The sequence below is a fragment of the Corapipo altera genome, unplaced genomic scaffold, assembly GCF_003945725.1.
Source record: "Corapipo altera isolate COAL_440 unplaced genomic scaffold, ASM394572v1 23, whole genome shotgun sequence".
NCBI lineage: Eukaryota > Metazoa > Chordata > Aves > Passeriformes > Pipridae > Corapipo > Corapipo altera.
Window position 1 is genome coordinate 11676393 of NW_020884878.1, and position 23596 is coordinate 11699988.

A 23596-nucleotide genomic window follows, 5' to 3' on the forward strand; every position below is an offset into this window, starting at 1 on the left:
CAAATGGCTTTGTCCAGGCACATCAAGAACCACAGAATAACAGAATATTCTTGAGTTGGAAGGGACCCACAAGGATCATCAATTCCTGGCCATGCACAGGACATCACAAGAATCACACCATGTGCCTGAGAGTATTGTCCAAATGCTTCTTGAACTCTGTCAGGCTTGGGGCTGTGACCACGTTTTTGAGGAGCCTGTCCAGAAACTGAATATCAATTCTGTAGTCAAACACTGCCTTCCTCATGGGGCAAGCAAAATAGAAGATGGAGAAAGGAAAACAGGGCTTCACTGGAAGCTTCCTTGTGACATGTAATTAATTCTGTGGTGAAAGTTTGTAGTCTGTGGTTTTGGCTCAAACCAGCCTCAGTACAACTCACTTTGATAAACAAGTAACTACTTATTCGAAAGCATAAAATAAAAGTAAGTGGATCTAATGGAGTATATATTGCAGTGAGCTCCCATAGCCACTGTGTATCTCAATGCACTGTGAAATGGACTCTCTCCTGCAGTGGTGTCTGTGGGGTCCCAAATGTACCAGTGTTTTTGCGCATTTTAGGGAAGTCTGTCAAACATATGCTCAGATGTTGGCAGGAGTGGTAGAAGCAGAGCCTCGACAGCTTCTATTATTGCAATTGTTTGATCCCATCTCCGACTGTGAAGATCCAACAGATGCCCAACCAAAATCTGTTTAACCTTGGGATTCACTCAGAATAAAAATTAAGAAGAAAAAAAAAAAAAAAAAGGAAAAGCCGGGCTCAGGCGGTGCCTCTGCCCAGGCCCGCGGAGACGGCGCGGCCGGTGCCCCACACGCGTCCCGCCCGCGCAGAGGCGCGCGGGGCCGCTGGCCCTTTAACTGCCGGCGGGCGGCCCGTGCCGCCGCTGGCTGGGAGACCCCGCGCCTCCAGTGAGAGGTGAAACCAAGATGGCGGCTGCGCAGTGACTGAGGCGGAGCCGGGGCCGGAGGGAGCTGGGCTGGACGGGCCGCACCAGTCGCTGTCGCTCGTCCCCTCCCTCCGCAGGGCACAGCGTCTGTCTGCCGGCCGGGCCGCCGAGCGTCTGGAAGCGCGGCCACGTCGCAGGGCGCGCTGGGGAGTCGGGACTGAGCCGCCGCAGCACCGGGAGGAGGAGGAGGAGGAGGAGGAGGAGGAGGAGGAAGAAGAACATGGCGGCGGAGTCGAGCTGGGAGTGAAACAGCCGCCTGCGACCGGAGCCCATGGGGGAGACGGGGCGCTGAGCCCGGACGGTCGTTTACCCCGCCGCGGGCCGGGCAACGTCCGCAGGCCGCGGGCAGCGCCGGCGGGAAGGAGGGCGGCTCCGCGGAGCCCCGCGCTGACGGACGGCGAGCGAGGGGCTTCGGGCCTGGGCAGCTGCTGCACAATAGAGCCAGGCTCCGGGCCGGGGCGAGCGGCCCCTCTCCCGCCTGCCTCCCCTCCTCTGCTTCCCTCCGGCCTCGCCAGGGCCCCGTCTTCTTTCCTCGGCAGGGTCCCGGCCTCCAGGGCCGCCTGCCCCTGTCACTGCCCGCCAGCCGCTGTCCGCCGTTGCTTCCACTCCCGTGGATCCACTTCTCCTCCGGGATCTCGTCTTCACCGCCTCTCCTGCCTGCCCTTCGCCCTGCAAAGAGCCTCCCTTCTCTCTGCGGCTCTGCCCTGCGTAGGCTTACTCGCCTTTTGTGCAGCGCCTGACTGTCCCTGGAGGAGCAGCTCCCCTTTCACATCTTCACCCCTTGTTCCCCCTCTTCCCTTGCGCACCCCAGTCCTCTGTTATCCTCGATAATGAGGATCCCGTTGGGGCACTGAAGAGAAGTAAGAAGAGCTTGCTTGGCGTGCCCGTGTGGGGCTGCTCCCTTCTTTCCCGCTCCCCTCCGCAGAGGGGTCCTGGCCCCCGACCAGCCTTCCGCTGCTCCAGCGACTGTGAGCCAGAGTGGTGGCTGCGGTGTGGCAGGCGGCAGGATGACGGACACCCGGCGGAGGGTGAAGGTTTACACGCTAAATGAGGACCGCCAGTGGGATGATCGAGGCACAGGGCATGTGTCCTCTTGCTACGTGGAGAGGCTCAAGGGCATGTCCCTGCTAGTCAGGGCAGAGAGTGATGGTAAGTGTGTATGGCTGAAGGTACAGTCTTTCCTCGTCCTACCCAGAAAAGGAACTGGGTGTAGCTTTGGGTCTGTTGCCTTAATGTTTTGCTGGGTAATTCAAATGTTATTTCTAAAAGCAAGTAGGCACTAACCAGCGTTCATTTGTGTTAGGCCAAGTGAAAAAAATAGAAGGGTGCCATCAAGTGCGAGCATGGTAGGCACTTAGTTCATACTGAATACACAATGTTGCTTGCAAAATGCTTTCAGGTCTTGTTGTAAATCTTGTATGCGTTTGGCTATCTAGTGATCTATTATTAGATACCTAATGTATTCCGTTTTCAAAACTGATTATTGTGATATATTCTGTCGTGGATGTTTCTGGAAACAATCCCCTCGTGAAAGTTGTTCAAAACTGAGGTCTCGGTTTGTATTACATGTTTTTGAACGGTTCTTGGATGATTAACACCCTTCTTATCCCCCGCCTTTTTCTTTGGTAGGTTTTAGAATTATGTAAGACAGTCTATCAACAGTTACCAAAGTACAGTTGTTACGGTAATAAAGACAATACAGTGGACAGAACAGCATTTTCAGAGATACCTTTTTTTCTTCTTTTTTTAAATGGAATGGGAGCTCTCAGTCCTTCAGCAGTTTTAGGTCTTCCTGTAAATAAATGTAAAATGATGCATTATCAACTTTCTTCACGTTTTTTGGCAACATACGTCGATAGTGTAAGTTGATTAGTAGTATCTAGCCTTGTGGCTACATATTTGGACTAGTCTTCATTATTGGTTAAGTGAGTTCATGACTGCTATGATCAGAGTAGATTTTAAAATGTACACTTTGCAATGTCAAGCTTGTACCATTTTGCTATTAAAGTTTGTCAGTGCATGACTTACTACTTTTTCAGCTGCGTAGCTACTGTATTTAGTGACTTGTAGATCTAGTTGTAGATGGTGACTGTCAACAGACCTTGTAATTTTATTTTTTAGGCTTTTTCATTGTAGGAACTAGGATGAAAAGCAACTTGAGAATAATTTTTACTATTTCAGAAAGTTCTGACAAACTGAACAATAATCTCTGCAGCAAGGATCATAAACTGATATGGAGGGATGAGTCATCTGAGCAGGATTTTCATAATTGAGCTTCTGATAAGCATGAATCTCAGGGTCTTGTAGTTTCTTGATTATACTTTAAAAAGTTAAAATGATACTTGATTTTATTTATTTTACAGTGAGGAACATGCGTTTAAAGTTTGAGCAGCTTCATAGTGTAAGAGAAAACATCCAAAACAGAAATAGACTTAGTTTAGTTTCAACATGAGGGAAGGAATTATAAAGCTTATCACTAAGTTTTTAAGCTAATTTTTACACCATATTTTGTTGTAGGTACTGTCCTGGCTGCCTACATGGCTGATGGGGTCATGTTTAAAAACTGTCATGTCTCCTATACATTAACAAGATCTTGATTTTTTTTTTTTTTTTTTAGAAAAGAAAGTAAAAGAACTGCAGTTCATAACCTGCTTGTGAAGAAATAGCCCATTCAAACTAAAATCCCTTTATTAACTTTTAGTGGAATATATATGCCTAAGACTGATTAGATCTTGAATTGAACCATTGTTACCATCTTATTTGTTGTAAATGAACATCTGTAAGAAGGAAGATACAAATTGGTGTAAACCCAAAAATGAAGTCATTGCTTTGTGTTTGTATAGCTGAGATACTCTAATCAAAGCAGGACTGTCTCAGACTTGCTAATTGCACCTAATACACAGATGTGTGTTTGGTAGGATACACCCATTAGACCTCTCTAAAACCACATGTATTTCAAAGTATTGAATAATATACAGAGCTTAAGTTCTTAATATAGTAGGTAGTATCAGTCCTGGGTAAATGTGCACTCTATTAATAGGCTAGGTTTTTCTAACTTGCTTGTGTAAACACCTCATAAAATTTGATTTATATTTTATTTACTCCCAGTGTCTGTTTGTGGGCTAATTTTGAAGACAGTCATTTTTACCTAAGCAAGTGATTTTGAAAAAGGTAACTCCAGACTTATGTTTTAGATACTGTGCCATTTATGTGTTCCCTTGCATGCTTTTTAACTAAACAAAGTAGTTGACTGTTATTTTTCACTTTTTCCCAGTTATCGAAGACACAGCAGTAGTAGGAACCTGCCCTATACACCGTTTGCCTCCCTGTTTCCATTGCGTTCTTGTATTGTCTTTCTTTGTCAGCTCCTCCTCCTTCCACAATGAAACTTCTTCCTTCCTGCATTTCTAAACCAGCTTTTCCTAGCCTTTGAGCTGAGCTTCATCCTGTGCACACTGGCATGTTCTTACTGACTTACTCCAGGAAGCTGACAGGATACCTTGGGATCAGCATGAAGGTGAAGGCTCCCTTTCTTGAGTAGGGGAGGTCGTGGGGATGTGAGCAGTAGTTTCTGCTGTGTATGGGAAATTCCTGCTCCTGTTGAAGGGCCAGTTTGGCTGTGCACAGAGCAACAACAGAACTAGCCGAGATTTGTTTGGCTGACTGAGTGAGCTAGCTCATAGTTCAGTCTTTGGATTTTGCAGCCATGACTTGGTGTAATAGGCTGCTTTACAAGTGGTTGAGATTTTATGGCATGGTCAGGGTGTTAAGATAAGGGAAATACAATCTGTATGCCAGGTCTAAGGTAAGCTGTTCTCTGGAGTTGAAGGGATAAGAACTGAATAAAAGGGTTTTTTAGTATATAGAAGTGTTTTTTTAAGTTGTGTTGGTGGTGTTTTTTAACACCATCTTAAAAGAATTAAAGTAGATGAGTGATTTGTGTTGCTCTCTGAGATGTGTAATGTTTCCAGGCACTAAACTGTAAGAGGCATTGCTGGCAATTTGGAGTAATCAATTTTAGAACAGAAATACCATAAACTGCTGTCAGACTGGATATATTATGCTTTGAAGCAGGAAAATGTAACTTTTTTCCACTTTATTACCTGCTAACTTTTTATTTAAAACCCCGGAAAGTTTCTCAGTGTGATTCCTAGTTGCAGTGTATTCTACTTGAATTGCAGTAGAGCAATTGTGAAATCTTTTCTTACGAATTGTCTCCTTCCATGTGAGTTTCTCAGTGTAGTCAAGAGCCTTTGATTTCTTACCCATTTCTCACATGGTATTTTAGGCTTCTATGGCCTACCTCATTCTTAAAATGTCTATCTGCTTCTTGGGTTTTACTGCATGGTCTTAGATTGCCTTTTTTTGTGCTGAGCCCAAATGACTGAAGTGATCTCTAAATAAACTTTTCTATTCAACTACTTGTTAATTTGAAGGCTTAAACCTTTAATTAAAACTTACTTGTCCTGTACCTAAACTTTCTGAGGAGCCAAAGTGAACCCCTCCACTGGAGGCCATGTTTGCCAACTATCTTAGGAACTATATCACCATTTTCATTCAGAAGTTGTAGTTTGCTGCTTCTGAAGTCTGTGTGTTAATCACTTTTGCTACAGGGCAGACACCCATCCTGGCTGTTTCTTTAGTGGAGGCATCAGTAACTCTGTACTACTAGCAGAAGCTTAGACAAAATTTGTCTTAAGTTTATTTTACCTTGCTCAAACTCAATGGATTAATTTAGTTTACTTATTTTTAGGAAAGCAACACAATACTTATCTTAGATCAAAATGAAAAAAGCAGGGAGGAGGATGTATTATTCTGGTGGGGTTTTTTTTTCTTTTCTCCTGATTATCCCCTTAATATTTAGTTTGACCATTCAGAAATGTGTTAGGCTGAGGAGTAGTTTCTTGTAATGGAGAGCATGTTCCTGGACCTCCATTTGAGCTGTTTTCTGAGTTTCTGTGGGTTAGTTTCTGTAATTAAGTTGCAGCAGAACTGATTGCAGAACTTAAACTTCTGTGGCATCTTGCAAAAAACAGCTCTTGCATTGAAATTTTCATTTAACTGTAAACATGTTTATACCAGTGAGGGGTAATGAGCAGCACTGGTTTTTTTTTGTTTGTTTTTTGAGGAAGAATCCACATAACAGTTTGATGGGACAGGAGCAGTGTTCCAGATCAACTGGTCTCCTCCATATGCACATATGTAAACAAGGCTGCAGATTTTCACTTTAAGACTGGGATATTTGGGATTGGGATATTTGGTGATTTCTAAATATAGTTGAAAATAGATGGAATATCTGTATGTAATCTCTTGAGCAAGTCGTTCCCTATACACACGTTCCTTCCACAGCACAGAATGGTGGTTTTGTACTAACAAACCTCCCAGCTGTGCTGTATTGCATTACAGTGGCAGATAACAGAATTCTGCAAATCAGTTTTTTTATTTATGGGTGGTTTCAGATGTTACCTTCTGGCACCAATATCTTGCAGTTACGTTTATAAATTCATTCAAGGCTATAATTTAGAAAAATAATGAGATCTGCATAATTTTGGAGTGTTTATTAAAAACATAGCTTGCTTTAGGGTGGGTTTTCAGGTCTTACCTGACTTTGAATAGAGTCATTGCGTCAACAAAGATGAATTTTGTTGGTGTACTTTTATAAAGTAGACTGAATAGTCTTAACAGTTTCTATGATAGTGCTACAAAATACAGAGAAAACTGTGTACATAGAAAGTAATTGCTTATGACAGAAGCATCTGAGACTGTATTTAGAAATCAATACTGATAATGACTTTGAATGGAAAAGAAGTTTATTTGTGGTATGTTAGATTTCTGTAACCTTTTTGCTAAAGAATATATCTCTGTTTCAGACATCTGTTACTGCTGCCTGGTTTCCAGATGCAAGTAACAGAGACCTAAGGCTACCTCATACCAGGAAGAGGCCTGATCCTGTAAAACTTACTGTATGAAAATACACTCACTGAAACAACTAGTGGGCTAGTGGAGTAGTCACTGATGTGGAGTTGTTGAGCCCTTCTTGTGGAACATATTGCACAAATGGAGCATTGTATTCTTCAGAAGGATGGAGCAGTTATTAGTTATAGAGCACAGTTTATCTTTCAGTATGTGTCTATCTTCGGATTAGTGTTTTTCTGTTGTCTGGAATGGTGAGGAATAAAGTTGAATCATGTGGTAATGAGAAGCAAATCAAGCCTTATAAGGCTTGATTTGGCTTTCCCACAAGTGTCAGGTTTAGTAGAGAAGAAGAAATGCTCTTTGGTGACAAGTCTAGTAAAGAAGTTATTCTCTGGTGTCTGCTTCTGGCTCAGAAGATTAAATGTCTGCATTCAGTTGTGTTCAGATTTTTTTTAAATAGTATTTTGTCAAACATGGCATTCAAGTTATGTATGATACTCTGCTAATTTTGGGATTTCTGTGTCTGTAGGTCTGTGTTCAGCAGTTAAAATGCAATGTTGAAATTATCAATTACTTTTGATTCTTTGAAGATTCTAATTCATACTTGCTGGTATTAAATCTTTCTAGACAGGAAGGACTTTGTAGAAGGTAGTTAGCTAAGTTAATAGCACAAAATAATATTCTGAAACTTCATGGAGTAGAAGCTGGACTTTGAAAGCAAGACTGAAGTGAGATACTGTCTGTAGCTGATGATCATAATGGAAAAGGGTTTTGCTGGTTTTAGATGTTCGTTAGGCAAACCCAAAATTCAAAGCTTGAGACTATGGCCAAAGTATGAGCAGTTTATTGGATTTCATCAGTAAAGCTCATCTTAAATGTTTTCCTTCTCTGTCCCGCTCTATGGTTTGTGATTACTTTTTTCTTTAGTTTTGCTGTTACACTTAAGTAAGTAAGCTGCTTACTTACAGGTAAGTAAGGTTAGACACAGGTTAGAAAACTGGAAAAACTCTCAAAAAAAGAAAGGGTAGTATATTTGGATTTGAGGTGAGAGCTTTTCTGTTGTCTTTGTTTTCCCTTGAAGGGTATTTATTTAAGTTTTGTTGTTGGATAGTGTCTGAGTTTGTAGTTGAGACAAGCTGATAGCTTCTCAAACCAGCTTTGTTAGTGAAGGCTGCTTCTTGTAGAACAAAAGACTTAGAAATGAGGAACAAACAGCTTTCACTGGTAAGTTAATTATAACAAAAATTAATTTTACTTGATTATCACATGCATGGGAAGCTAATGAATGTAATAATATTTTGGTAAAGCTTTTAAATTCATGAAGTAATAACCTTTCTTACAGACAACAAAATATTCCGATATTTATGTAATTCTTTAATAGAATTGCACTCTTAGAGCAAGTGAAGTTCTGTGATCTGGTTCTTCAGTCTCTTCCCTCACTTCCCCCAACTGAACATGTTCATCAGTGCAGTAGACAGAGGGGTCGAGTGCACCCTGAGCAGTTTTGCAGATGACACCGAGCTGAAATGGTGCAGTTGACATGCTAGAGGGACAGGATGCCATCCAGAGGGATCTGGACAAGCTCGGGATGTGGGCCTGTGTGAACCTCATGAGGTGCAAGGTGCTGCACTTGGGTCAGGGCAGCCCATGGTATCAGTCCAGAGGGGAGATGAACAGATCAAGAGCAGCCCTGGCAAGAAGGACTTGGTGCTGCTGGTGGGTGGGAGGCTCTCCGGGAGCTGCCCGTGTGCGCTCACAGCCAGTCGTGTCCTGGGCTGCGTCAAAAGCAGCCTGGGCAGCAGGTCAAGGGAGGGGGTTCTGCCCCTCTGCTTCCCTCTGCTGAGACCCCACCTGGAGTGCTGTGTTCAGCTGTGGAGCCTGCAGCACAGGAAAGACTGGGTCCAGAGGAGGGCCACAGAAATGGTCAGAAGGGTGTGGAACACCTCTCTTATGAGGCAAGGCTGAGAGAGCTTGGGTCTTTCAGCTTGGAGAAGGTTCAGGGGAAATCTTATTACAACCCTTCAGTGTTTAAAGGAGTCTTTAAAAAAGATGTGGACAGACTTTGTAATAGGACCTGTAGACACAGGACAAGAGGTAATGGTTTTAAACTAAAAGAGAGTAGATTTAGACTAGATGAAAGAAAGAAATTCTTTGCTGTGAGCAGCGAAATACTGGGACAGGTTGCCCAGAGAGGTGGTAGATGCCTCATCCCTGGAATCATTTAAGGTCAGGGCAACATGATCTACTTGAAGGTATCCCTGCTTATTGCAGTGGGGATTGGACTAGATGGCCTTTAAAGGTCCCTTCCAGTCCAAATCATTGTATGATTCTGTGATCTTCTATTAGTCAGTAGCAGTTCTTCAGCAAGGGAGTGTGGAGGGTTTTTTTGTAACAGTAACCTGTTAGATTGAGGATGGTGATACCTCTTTTGCAGGCTTTGGTTTGGGATATTTCTTGCTGTGGATTTTATATTTCATATACTCCTCTGATAGTGAAAACTGGCCAACCTTTGTTGATTATGTTGTGGCATTTGAAAGTACGGGTTTAATTTCCAAGTATGTGTTTCAAATCCAAATGGTTTGTTCACTTGTCTTCAAGTTCTCAGGTTTTCATTTGAGGTGGTAGAAGCATTTTAGTTTTTCTTTACTGTAGCTTTTGTGAGAATATGTGGCAAATATTCTAGTATTATGATTACCTTAGAACTATAACCATGAAACTGAGAAGTTGACACTTCAAGTTTGGACTCTTCTTAAGGAATAAATTTAAATAGGTGAGTGAATGGAGAAGTGCCGCTTAAAAGGGGTACTTGCAGCCTTATGTTTTAATTATAAGATTGACTATGCAAGTTAACTTATCAATATTTCTTCATGTATGCTTAGTGCAGCTCTGCAGATACGTAAATTTAAGTCACGTAAAGGGTTAGTGCAGCTGAGCAGCAAGGTGGATGGGAGAAGTGTTTGGACCAAGGAAAAAAGTGTTTTAAGGGTTGTTTTCACTTAGATCACCCCTTCACATCATCCAAATTGACAGGTTAATGCCAACGCTTATGTAAAAAGAAGGGAAAAAATACACAGATGTGAGAATGGAATTGCTCTTCTATGTCTTAAATCAGTATAAGCTGCTGTGAAAACATTGTTCCTAAATTTATCATGTGTGAAGTTTTTTAGTATTGGCAGTCACAGTGATTGCCACTCTCTAAGCATTAGTTTCTAGGTAAGTTTCCCAGGTAAAAAAAGTGTTTTAGCTAACCTTTACAAATACCAGGTGATTACAAATTTCACATGGAACAATCACAGATATTCTGTGGAAAGCAGTTGTGATGTTTTTGGTGTACTGACTTTTTGCAGACTTTATAATCTCTAAAAATTTTTTCGTGGAAGTCATTACTCAGAATAAGAAAGAGGTTTAAAATTCAGTCCTCAGAGCACTCTTAATTGTTCTGAACTATGTGAACAATATCTTTGAGGGATGGATGAAATATAAAGCTCAAGAATAGGGGTTAACAGGCTTATTGTTGGGAGGAAAGGTGTTAATAACCTGCTCAGGGAAAGAACAGTCAGAAAGTTCATGTGGAGATTAAAATTTTAGTAAATGTAAGTGTACACATGTAAATAAGTGGAACTTTTTATTTTCTAGGCTCTCTTCTTTTGGAGTCCAAAATCAATCCGAACACTGCATACCAGAAGCAACAGGTAAACATACTTTTCCTCTTGCTTAAAGGCAGGTTCTTTAACAGTACAATCAACAGTCTTGCAATACAGTAATTTTTTTTCCTCTATTGCAAATTGTATTTTATGTTCTTGTACCAAAAATTGGAGGCAAAGTAGTTTGCACCATTTTTGTGCATTTCATGATTCATTTGTTATTTCTCTGTGTTTTTTGTGAAGTTTATGGATAATTTGCACTCTGTTTTGCATCAGAAATTGCTCTGGCAGAGACAGGTAAAACATAATTGTGAAAATCACGAGGTAGCTGAAGTTCCTGAGGTTTATAGTATCTGAAACTTAGTGTCATCTGGCTGTTTTTCTTCTTTATGCTTCAGATGCTACAACTTTCAATGTAGTTTTATTCAGGAGAAGACTAGAAGGCTTTAAAGCTATTTACATGTTAACGTGTGTTTTCTTTACTTGGAATGTGAATATGGGTTAATACTGCTTCAAAGCATTCTGTATAAATAAAAAACTGATCAGCTCAGACTTGCTAAAATCTTGTCAAGTACAGTTAATGTATTAAAACACTCTGCTTTAACAGTTTATTGCAGGCATAAACATGCTGTTGTTTTGCTCACTGGCAGTCCCGATGGTTGTGTGGCTGCAGCTGTTCGTGGGATTGTGTGTTGAACTGAATGGGGACAATCAATATGGGCTAAAAATATCCTTCCTTGAAAAACTTAACCTGTATCTGTCTCTTGATATAATTCATCATGCGCCATATAAACAACCTGTACTGAACAACTGATAAGGCCAATGTGGGTTTGAAGAGTCAATTCCAGCAAAAATGCTAAACAGACTAAGATTTAGCTATAATCCTGACTAGCTTGAGGTCATGGTTCTACAATACAGTAACTTGAGCTTTAGGACTCCTTAAATGACACTGAATATTTCACACTTCTATGGCATAAAGTGCTGATCTAGTGTAAACTTACTTTGCTGGCTTAAATCTGTTCAAAGAGCATTGAGGGGTGAGCTTTGTATCAGTAGGCTTTATGCCAGATCAGACACAAAACCTACTTCAAGTCGGCAGAAAATTGTGAGATTGGTGCAAACCACCACAAATACCTACCTGTCAGTGTAACAGCATTTGCTACTCTGGGTCAGACCTGTTGTAATCTAGCACTGCACAAGTCAGTACTGGCCATTGTGTGAAAACAGGGTTAGAGAAATAAAAATATTAAATATGAATCTGTCCCCTTAGAACAGCCCTACATTTTCTGTGCTGGAGAAGAAAGAGTGCTGTTCTTAAAGTTTTCAAATGCTGCGTAGACAGAAATTTATAATTGCAGGTGGATTGTTCGTATTATTTAAGCAAAGCAGTATCTAATATAGACTGAATGTAGGACTCCACTCTGAGCCTTAGAAATGCCAAATGTTTCTTGGTGTGTATATTGAATCTGCTTTGTAGCCTGTTATTTTTCATGTGAGGTCTACTTATCCATTCCCTGAGTAAAATGCAAGTTCAGAGTTTAAACCTGATTCCATGTGAACTAAGCTTGGAGCTTAGCACTTGAAATGAGGAGTAGCTTCTAGAACTCTGAACTACCTAAACTCAGGAAACCACATGAAAATCAATTTGGTACTCCACATCCCTCTTCAAAACCCGGTAACTCTCTGTTGGCAGAAGTTTCAAGCCACCTTACACAGATCCATTTGTGGAACTGAGATTGAAGAGTGCATGAGATCTTTCTTTCTGACTGCAGGAGGCCACTTACGTCGCCTCATGTACTGGTGAGGTTGCAGCCTGAGACAGAAGACTTGCTTTTGAGTTTACCTGCAATTGTTAGTTGTGCTTACAAAATTTCAATAATGTAAGACTTAAAACTTCAAAGGAACTGCCTGGTGTTATGGTCTTACCAGACTTTTATCTTAGAATTTTGTTGTGAGGGTGAACCTCCATTCCATTGTAAGGGGTACTTAGCAGTATGTCTGTTTTTACTGTAACGTACTCAGCGCGTGGCTTGTGGGCACTTCAGATATCTAATGGAATAAGTGGATGAGTTCTGACTTTGTTTCTTTTTACAAACCTCATGTCAGCCCAAACAGTCTTTTATTGGACCAGCCGAAATGTGTGATTGCAAGGAAGGAGAGACAGTGTGTGGTAACTTGCAGAAACTTGCTGTGCCAGTTGCTTTTGGATCCTTCAACAAAAGCCTGATAGATACCTTTGTGATAAACAGTGAAGTTCTTCCACTGGTGAAAGAACCTTCTACCTATGCTGCACTATTAGTGCCCGTGTGAAACAGATGGTCTCATTAATTGTTGATATTGCAAATTACACAATCTCATGGTATACACATGTGCATTTTAGTAACTGCACAGCTTAGATAATTATTTATCAAAATAGATAAGACCTGATGGCAAGTTTGCCTTGCTGCCTCTGTTCCTTGATGTGTAAAACATCCATGGAAATTAAACAAAAAACCCTAACCAAAAAAACAAAACAACAAACCAAACAGAAAACCCCCAAAACCAACAAAAGCTATACCTTCTTAACCTGAGCTTCTAGTGTAATTTTGTCTGGTTTATATTTCTTGGTGTTTAGGATTGAAAGCAATGATTGCCCCTTTATGGTGGTAAATACAACTGTCTGCCTTTCCTTTAAGAGAGAAAGAGTACTTTGGGAGATCTTGAGTCCTGCTCAGGGACTCATTTATCATACATCAACCTGAGATATACTTCAGCTTGCATGGTCTAGTTTCCAGTCTTCCCAGACTTATCTGCCATCTGGAGGTTTGAAATAATTCCTTAAAGCATGGAACATATAGACAGTCTTTTAACTACCCTTTCACTAGTCAAATAAATTAGTCTTTGTCACAATGAAGAGTCATTTTCTGCTGTGTGTTCAAAAAGAAAGATATGTCTGTATATCTGAGTCTGCAACATAGAGTTGCTACTAGTGGAAGTTTCTGGATGCTCTGAACCATGTACTTCTTGGCAAACTCATCATTACTTATACTAGAAGTAGAAGAAAGGAACCCATATGAGGAAAACAAGCTAGAAAGAAAATGACTTGAGAAACTAATGTCCTGTGGCTCAGAAAAAGGACTTAATATTTCTTATGTTAAGGTACTGTTTGTAGGCAAAAACTTCTTCAGGAAAAGCAAAATGTGCATCAGTACAGCCACTTGGACGCCTGACTTGTATTCTTGTTTATAGCTATATGTTGTGTTGGTATTCTTATTGTAAAATGTTAGATAATAGTCCTATAACTGCCATGGAATATACTGGATTTAATTACTGGGTAAGTAGTAGCACACAGCTTGAAAACAAATTTTGTTTAATAAGTGAAATTTAATTATACAATGCATTGTTGGGTCACACATGGAATACTTGGTTTTCCTCTTCTGTTTTTGATTGTTTTCTTAATATCCTAGTAAAGGTAGAAGGTATTTTAATTGTGGGGTATTTTTTTGGAGGCATTGAAATTTCAGAATGCTAGTGACAGATGCTGTTCTTAAGCAAGGGATCCTTATTCAGAAAACAAATTGCAGTAGTATATTAGGAGAACACACCTCCTCCTACGCAACCCTAAAGGAGAAAAAAAATATTTACATAGATTTATCTAGGGAGAAAAGTCGGGTATACACTTCTCAATATACTTTGGCAATGCTTTAACAATAGAACAATAAAGACTTATATCCTCAGCTGTACTTGAGATACATCCATGAACATCCTGTAACCGAATGATGAAGTTTGTATTGCATCCCTTTTTATGCCTGAAACAAGGAAGACTTGAGTTGCTCACAGCTTCCTGCTACAGAGTCTTGCTTCTGCACTAGAAGAGTCATGTCCCTTGCTTTTGCAGCCTCTTTTTCAGTTCCTCATGATAATACAAAGCTTAAAACTCATTGAGAGTACCATCTAATAGCTATGTAACTTGATTGAAGGTGGTCATCCTTGAATGATGGAGAGCAGGCTTATTAATAAAGAAACCAAACTTTGAAAAGATCCAGAAAGGCACTGGCAGAATGCTCAGAGAAGATGCACTTCCTATCTTTGCTGTCACGACAAGTGAGCCAACAGTGAAACTATTTCAATAAAATTTGTGCCTATTATAGCCAACTTAGTAAGGAAAAATATGTGGCTTTGTGGGCTGAGGGGATAAAAAAGGGGATAGGTTGCTCTTGGGTTTTGGCTGGGCCAGTTCATCTGTTTTAAATTAATATGTTTCTTTTCCTTTGTGTCTCTTTTCATGTGTAATCTGATTTTTCTGCTGTTGCTTGGTATGGTTATTAGGCCAGTGAGTCAAGGTTCTGTTACAGAACTGATAAATTGATTTTATTCCTCGCGATTCACGGGAATGCAGCTGTGAAATCACTAACTGAAAAGTCATGTATGACTGTTGAGCTTTCATGGAAGCTAGCAGAACACAGTCTGAATATGAGTGTAGTCCAGTTTTAGGGATATATTGGTAGCACATCTAGATAACCAGGTTCCAGGTGAGGAAATGCATAAAACCAAAGGCAGAATTGAAACTTTATATTACATTACTTGAGTGACTTTTTTAGCCCGAAGATTCTGCCACGACCTACCGCAGTAACTATGTATTTACCTTAAAAAACCTGGGTAGTGCCAGTAGTTTATTTCTTAAACAGAAGCCTGCTTATGAAATTGTACTTTTGATTGTAAATATTTACATAGGAAGATGTTGAAAGGTGGCTTTGCATGTCCAGGAAAGTGTCTGTGACTGTAAACAGTATAAGTGCCTAGATAAGGAACTAACAATCAGGCAGTCCGAGAGGGGGAGAAACAGCCTTACTGTGTTGAACTTTCAGTGTGGGCCAGGAAGGTGTCATAGGCCTGAATCATTTGAGGGCTAGTAGGAAAAAATTCATGTGCTTTTTAAGACTGAAAGCAGGAATTTATGAAAGACCTGTCTAATGTAGGGGATTACTACTTCTTGAGTGTAACCTAAATCTTATAGGTGTGCCAAGAGAAAGTTTTGGAGCTACAGAGGAGGCTGGTGTTCTCCCTGGACATGAACAGCAGTGAGAGTTCATGGTCAAACAGTAACAGTTCTGTTAATTTTATCACATTAGGAAAGAAATCTTAGTTTTACAGCAGAATGAAATCCTGAGTACTAGTTGGTCTGAAATTCTTCACTATGAAATCCCAGGGCTTGCTTTGGAGATCATGTGAATGCTGTATAACACACCTGCTAATCAACCTTCTAATTGTTAAATAAAACTGATTTAATGTGTAATAAACATGTGACTTCTAGTGACTGTTATGGCAAGAACTTTAGACTGATAGTGTGTATTCAACAACTTTTTACGCTTGAGGAAAGTAAGAAGCCTTTTGGCAATAGTTTCAAAAAATGAGAAGTCAGAGGGTAGATTTCTTTTAAGTACAATTGCCACTGCCTCCTGGCTTGAACTACTGCAGTAGTATGTTTGAAGGTTAGCTCCTCTAGGCATGAAGTCTCAAATAAAACTGTAGCACACAGTAGTACTTCCTTGAAAACCTCTAACTAATGAGAATGTGCTTCGTGTGGGCTTGATGCAGCCAGAAGCGAGAGAAGCAGCACAGAAATCTCCAATTGCATTCTGAGTTGTTGCCTCAGGCTGTGTCCTTATCAGGATTAGAGTGTACAAAGTTACCCTCCATTGATAAAAATGATTAATACCTCTTTATGGGAACGTTAAATACACAGGTTTCCTAAAAAGAAGCTGTGCTTAAAACTTCTGGTTACGTTTAAAAATTCCTGATTTCATCTGTGCAGTCATAATGTGAACACTAATATGAAAGAAGACAAATTCACATAATTGCTCTGGGGGAGACCAGCAGATTTTGTATGGGCTAAGATGGTGATGACACATCCAACTGGCACTACCGTCAAAATACTGTCTTGAAAAGCAGCAAATGATTTTCAAGCTTGAGATAAGATTGTGAACTCCACATAAATAGCTCCTGATTATCATCCTGTGTAAAAAAGATCTTGCCAAGAACTGTGGCGCATCTTGAAAAAAGTGAGGAGCTAGGATGCTGGAATTCTTGCAGAGCACTCAGTATAAAAACCTACAATGATAAAACATCTGTCCATGTTTATGACAATTCACACAACTGACATTTAATACTGCAGTTTCACATTCAAATTGTGTTTAATGATGAGCTAGATAAGAACAAATTTGACATGTTTTAATCATACCATCCACTTCCTTGTGTAGAGGCTAACGTTTGGTATGTAATGCAAAAACAAAGGACATGTTTTTGATCAAACTGAGCCAGAACTTCCATGAATCATATAAAATTGAAGATTTTTATGCTCATCAAGGCGTTATATGCAAGACTCATCTCCTTACCTCTCTAACCAGTAGCTACTATTACTAAGCATATTCATCCACGCTCCTGTTTTCTCTTGAAATGGAGAAGCCATTCTTAAGAAATTTCAGTTGCTTTCTGGAGTTAAATGAAGTAATGTTTGATATTTGAAAGCAACATATAGTCTTATTCCATAGCTGAGAGATCCAGAGTAGTTAGTGGGTTCAGATTATACTGAGGAGATTTTAGATCAAGCACATAGATTTTATTCTTAAAACAAGCATAAGCAATACTATTATTCATGCATTTTTTTTATCTCTACATTTAGAATTTCCTTTAGTCATTTCTTCATACACGTCTAAGTTTTGTGCTGCTCTTCTTTTTGACGATTATAAGCTTTGTAGGATTAACAAAATGAAATTACATTCAGAACTGTCTGCATTTAACAGTGAATTTAAACTTTGACAGAACTGTGTATTATGAGACAGAGCGAAGTGCTGTTGTCACTCTGTTTCATGTTCTCTTTTTAAAAGACCTTTCGGGCAAGAAAGGTTGTACAAACAAATACTGTTTCCCAAAGATCAGAGAGTAGCAATTGGTAGATTTCTGTTGAGTAACTGATAATAATCTATAATATGAAACACTTGTGTGATAAGACAACAGATAAGTTTATATTGTTAATGTTGGCAATTGGAAAATGCTTTTCTGGTATTGGTAAATTAAATTATTGCTCTGTTGCTCAGATAATTTCTTTCAGCAGTTTTTTGTTTTGTTTTCCAAAGAAGTAGTAAATTTAAAAAATCAGAATGTGTAGAGGTGTGAACTTCCATGTTTAGCAGTAGGTGATCTTGTTTAACAAGAGCAATTGCTGTACATCTGTGACTGTAGTTTTCAAAAGTAGGTTTTAAAAGTAATCATTTCACTATTTGTTAGTCATTTTCTTTATCAAGAAGAAAGTGTATTTTGATCTTCTTTTGGAAAATGGCTTGCTTAGAAATCTAACCACTTTGACTTCAGTGGAGTAAAATTCGATGGGAAAGTTGCAAGTTCTGCTACGATCTACTTAAAATGTGGTGTTAGGGTTAGTTGAGTTTTTTGGTTTTTGATTAAATAAGCACTACCCAGTGTGGAGCTAATGAGACAATGGCCTTGAAAATTACTGCAGTATAAATACTAATTGAAGAGATTAATGTATTAGAATTTGAACCTGATACCCACAATGAATACTGCAGTAAGATACATACTGTTTTTAACAGATGATAAACAAAAAAATTTGGGGGTTTGACCTTCACTTTTTAGATTTTTGTAAAGTTATTTTTCTTGCTCTATAGGAGCCAGCAGTACCAAGTGCTGTCAATCTGTTATTACCAGAGTTTTTGCACCATGACCTTGTAGAGAATAAGCTGTTAATTATGATTTTTTTCTTCCTTTTGTATTTTGGAGGTGGTCTTCCTAAATCCCTTTCTTCTGTGTACCACCTCTTCCTCAACCATTTGGAAAAGGAAAAGGTAAACTATTTGCCATTTACAAGGTAAAGCCATTAGTGCCTCTGAAGCAGTATAGCTGCTCTGGTAATGGCAAATTGATTATATTGTATTGCTTGATAATCCTAATGGATCTAGCTGATGGCACTATTTACATTATAGTTTAGTTTAAGGAATTTTCTCGTAAGTGCATAACAAAATCTAAGTCTAAGATTTCTCTTTATCCTCAGTGTTCATTTTAGTATTTGAAGCAAATTAAGTCTAATTAATAAACTGTATTAAACTTTATAAATGCTTTGCAACTTATAGTGCTTTTGCAAATATTTAAAATTAATTTCTTTAGGAATAATCACTGTAAGCAAAATCTATACTTAATGAAATAAAAATCCTTTATTTTATGTTCCCATTGAAATACAAGTAGAAAAATCCTCATGTCCCTTGTCCTAGTGAGTAAAGGCACAGTTTGGTATTTAGCTGACATGACACAGTTTCATGGAGCTATATATATTTACTGTGGCTATCTTTTAGCTGTTATAGGAAGACAAAAAGACTTTAAATAAAACTTGATTCAGGATGTGTAAATAATGCCGATTTTATTTTCTGCTTTTAATTTTATTTATTAATTTATTTGTATTTTTTATTTAGTTATTCTGAGAGTTATTTAGCAGACTGTTAGCTACTTCATCAAATGCCTTATCAGTGTGTGACATTGCTGTTTGCAGCATCAGCTGCCACTTTCATATATTGGGTTTGCATGCAGTATGAGGGCTCTGATAAACTCTTGAACTCTCTCTCTTGTAGATGAGAGCTGAAGTGTCTGGGTAGTACATACAGCTAAGCACGGCTTCAACTAATTTCTAGAAATCTAGGGCAAAACTTCCTTCCAGAATTGTGGTTTGGAATAAGTAAAGCTCCTGTGTGTGGCTCTGTAAAGGTGTGTGTACTCTCAGGGAGTTAACTGTGCTTATTCAGGTTTCTGTTCTTTAAAGCTTGTAGCCCTCTTGGGGCTGCCTTTTAAGCAACTGTTCTGTGCATTAGCACAGTGTCTTCTGGGGCCTATAAAAATGGAAAAAAAAGATTGTAACTTTGATCCTAAAGAAGAAGTGCAGTTTTATGTGATCCAGTTGAAACATTTTTTAAAAAACCCCAAACATAAAAGCCACAAACCCCGTTGCTGTTGTTATTGTATTTTATCAGAGGGTGCATTGAGGTAGAAGTGGGTGTTCTGGATCAGCCTTTTTGAGATTTACGGTATTGTGGTCACGTGAAATAAGAAATAAGACTTCAGTATCTTTCTGAAACTTCTTTGTTCTGATTTATGCAGCAATCTTTTTAATCCTAAGAATCTTAGAACATATAAACATTTTAAAAAGTATGATGATTACGTTTGTGTTGTAATACTATCCTGTCAGAATTAGGTCTCAGCCTGTTTTTATTTTAAAATTTTACTCTTTAAACACTGAAATACATTGCCTGAAAATACTCCTCTTCTCTTTAAAGGATACCTTGATTGTGTGGTCTGAAGCTGAAAATTATGATTTGGCACTTAGCTTTCAAGAAAAAGCAGGATGTGATGAAATATGGGAAAAAATATGTCAGGTAAGTTTGATAAATGTAAGATTGAGACGACCTAATTCATCCTAATGTTTGTGTTCAGACTTTTTAGGCTGTTCTAAGAGATGAATCTGAACACAGTAGATGGTAAAAACTATTGTTTTAACCACCTCTCCCAGATTTTGCATTTTTGAATTTGAACATTTTCTCCTTCCTCTGGAAATTTAATACAAACTTAATCTATGTTTTGGGTATTCTTTTAGAACATTTTCAGGTTTTATTGCTTAACATAACTCTTCATCTCTATTATCACCCAAGGAAGTGTAACTCTGAAAAAGTTTCATAACAATTAACACCATAATTAACTTTTTCCAAGTTGGCCAAAAGGGAAAAGATTACCTATCAAAGCTGTATTGTAGAGAGAAGAATGTATGCGAGCTCTTTGTGAATTTATAATATATTTCTTATTAAATATATACCCTAATGTATTATTTTATATATGGTATATATAATAAAACAGTATCTTATTTACATTTCTCTTTCTGCATTTCTCATTCTTCTGTTTCAGGTGAGGGGAATATTGAGTGCCTCTCAGAACTTTTTCCATGTAAATGTTTCCAGGCTATGAAAGATTGATGTGATAGTTGAAGTTGGAGATAGCTCTATCCCTGTGTTATCACCTTAAAGATACAGCTTTAAGAAATCAAACAATTTATATGTAACATGTATATATTTTAACATATGTTTTACCACTGAGATCAGATGACTGTATAGTCAGTGCATCAGTATTGCTTATGGATAATATTTGGTCAGGTATTAACTGTTGACCAATACCTAAAAGAGTTTAATCAGTATATTCACTGCTGTTAGTTCACTTTGTCAGTTCTTATTTGGGTTTTTTCTTCCATTCCAAACATTACAACTTTTCTTAATTCTCTGCTACATTATGTGGGACTTCTCTAAATTAGTCTAAATTGCTCTCTGTGTGCTGTTTCTGTTCTTAACAAACCTCTAGCTTTCTCCACTCTGTCTTTTGGAATTCATTCTCACTGATTTCAGAAGTAAAGCAAAAAAAATCTGGTTTTGTAGTGGCATGTGTCTAGATTATTCCTTTTTTTAGGAATGAGTATTTTCAGTAGTTTACCACTTAAATAAATAAGTAGAGAAACTTATGTAAATAAGTACAGAAACATTTCCAGGAACCTTAGCAGTCAATGGACTGAAAGTTGGGGACAGAAACAAAATGGGGAGAAAGGGAAGTTGTGTTCTTGGGAAACACCCAGATAAGAAGCCCAGCTTCCTCACCCTCATATAAAGATCTAATATTTCTGTAGGAAACCAGTGTCTTTACATCCTGTTTTGAGGCCACGCTATTGTATTTGTGTCTGGTGTACTTTATAGATCTTAAGCTTTCTCAATCATGAAAACTTCTTCTAAAAGGACAACTTTGATACCATTTATAGTGAAAGTGGTTGCTGATGTATAAGCAGGACAATATGTGGTTTTTAACAGTGTTTTGGATTTTAATCGAAGTATAGGCTTGCTGTTACAAATGAAGTATTATTTCTCCCAGGGATTTTTTTGCCGATTTTCAGGATGAAAAAGAACACTATCTTCTACTGCTCTGCACAGCAGTGCCTTTCTGAATTTGACACATCAGACTCCAAGCAGATGCTAAAATTAAGATGTCATTAAAGATCATACGCTCTGGTGCCCAAGCATCTGTCAGTTTTTTTCACTAATTTGTACTTTCCACATTTCCTCAGATCTCTAGAGAGGTCTTTGCAGGTCCTGCGCCTTGTTTTTCTGACAGTCAGTTTTCCACTACTCTTTTGTCAACGTTTGGGCTTTTCTGTTCTTATGAGGGGATTCTGTGTCTGTAGAGTATTTAGAAAGTGCACAGTAACAGAGTTTGACTTGCAGGTCTCCAGAACTGAAAATAACAATTAAATTAGCAAGGCTGGCCTCTCTCCTCTGTTCGAGGTAGCGAAAGCTTTCAAAAGCATTGAGAGCAGTTAACAGCCTATAGATAAGTGTTTAAAGCGGTCACTGCAATAATGTAATACTGATTTGCATTTAAAAATCTGTCTGCAGAGAATAAAGAGTGGAAACATAGCTTAGTTTAGTAGTGTATTAAAAAGTTGCCATCCATATTAGTAATTATGAATTTCTGTTTTTATTTGAAGTACTTATAAAATGTAGCTTTTTTCTTCATTCTTTTTTTAGAAAATAAATAAAATTAAATGTCTAATGTAGATATAATTTTTTAAAGCCTTCTGTTTGAAAAAATCTTTTCATCATCTCTTTATTTTCCAAACCAGCTATACTCAGTGTCAAACTTGGATTTGCACTTCTCTTTTGCCCGTACAGAGAAAAAGCATGTGATACTTGAAATGATGTTTTTAAAAAAGCAGTCAAGCAGCAGTAAAATTAAACTCCACTTTTTTGACAAATTTTATTTTGTAGGTTCAAGGCAAAGACCCTTCTGTTGATATTACTCAGGACCTTGTTGATGAATCTGAGGAAGAACGTTTCGATGATATGTCATCACCAGGTCTAGAATTGCCATCTTGTGAACTTAGTCGACTAGAAGAGATTGCAGAACTTGTGGCATCTTCCCTGCCTTCGCCATTACGCCGTGAAAAACTCGCGCTAGCACTGGAAAATGAGGGTTATATAAAGAAGCTCTTAGAAATTTTTCATGTGTGCGAAGACTTGGAGAACATCGAAGGACTACACCACTTATATGAAATTATCAAGGGAATTTTCCTTTTGAACAGAACTGCACTTTTTGAAGTCATGTTTTCCGAGGAATGTATAATGGACGTAATTGGATGCCTAGAATACGATCCGTCTTTATCACAGTCACGGAAACACAGGGAATTTCTGACTAAAACAGCAAAATTTAAAGAAGTGATACCTATATCTGATCCAGAGCTGAAGCAAAAAATACATCAGACATACAGAGTACAGTATATTCAAGATATGGTCCTACCCACTCCCTCAGTTTTTGAGGAAAATATGCTATCAACACTTCATTCTTTCATCTTTTTTAATAAAGTGGAAATAGTTGGTATGTTACAGGTAAGTTTCAGAATTTCATAGTCTCTTATTTGCACTTGGGCACAGAAAGTTGGATAATTAATTATTCTTGGAAAAACTGAGGTGCTTTGGTGGAAACTTCACTTCTGTGATTCTCAAAGTGATTGTGGAATATGACAGAAAAAATGTGGATTTGAGCACTGAGTTGTTAAAAATATGTTCTTATGTCTGGTTTTGGATTAGATTCTCTGTAACTATTTAAATGGAGAAAACATGTAGAATCTTGAATAAGGTTGTTTCGAATGAATAGTATTGTTTGCATTTTGAAGCATTGACTTTAGTAGGAATTTTGAGGGTTGAAGGTTTCCTGTATTTTGGGACTTTTTAGTCACTAGACTTAAGGATATTTTTTGTCATGTTACCATGAAAAAAAAATTAAATTACTTTGCCTAAATTTCGCAATACAGTCTCCTACCAGGATGTAACTGTTGCTATTTTTGAAGTAAATTAAGTTAGTTGTTTGGAAAGTACAGGTGAAGAACACAACACTGCCTTAGGTGCTTGAATGTTTTCTGAGTTTATCTTAATAAGTCCCTAAATAATGCTGCTTGGAATTACCAGTTTTTCCTGAAGTATCTTATTGCAAATGTAATGAGATTATATGATGCTGCAGATATCTTA

General features: G+C 38.5%; 1 protein-coding gene across 2 annotated transcripts in view; it reads left to right on the top strand.

Moving 5' to 3' along the window:
• Positions 1-1504: 1504 nt before the first annotated feature.
• PPP4R3A (protein phosphatase 4 regulatory subunit 3A) overlaps positions 1505-23596 on the top strand; it is a 45220-nt gene continuing 23128 nt past the window's right edge. The window contains exons 1-4 of one of the 2 annotated variants that reach the window (XM_027638001.1): positions 1505-2091; positions 10495-10550; positions 19820-19918; positions 22340-22957. In XM_027638001.1, the coding sequence (XP_027493802.1) occupies positions 1950-2091; positions 10495-10550; positions 19820-19918; positions 22340-22957 (915 nt within the window). In that variant the 5' untranslated portion in view covers positions 1505-1949. Of the gene's footprint in view, positions 2092-10494; positions 10551-18282; positions 18344-19819; positions 19919-22339; positions 22958-23596 lie in introns of those variants that run through there. The other variant, XM_027638002.1, reaches the window with a different exon arrangement.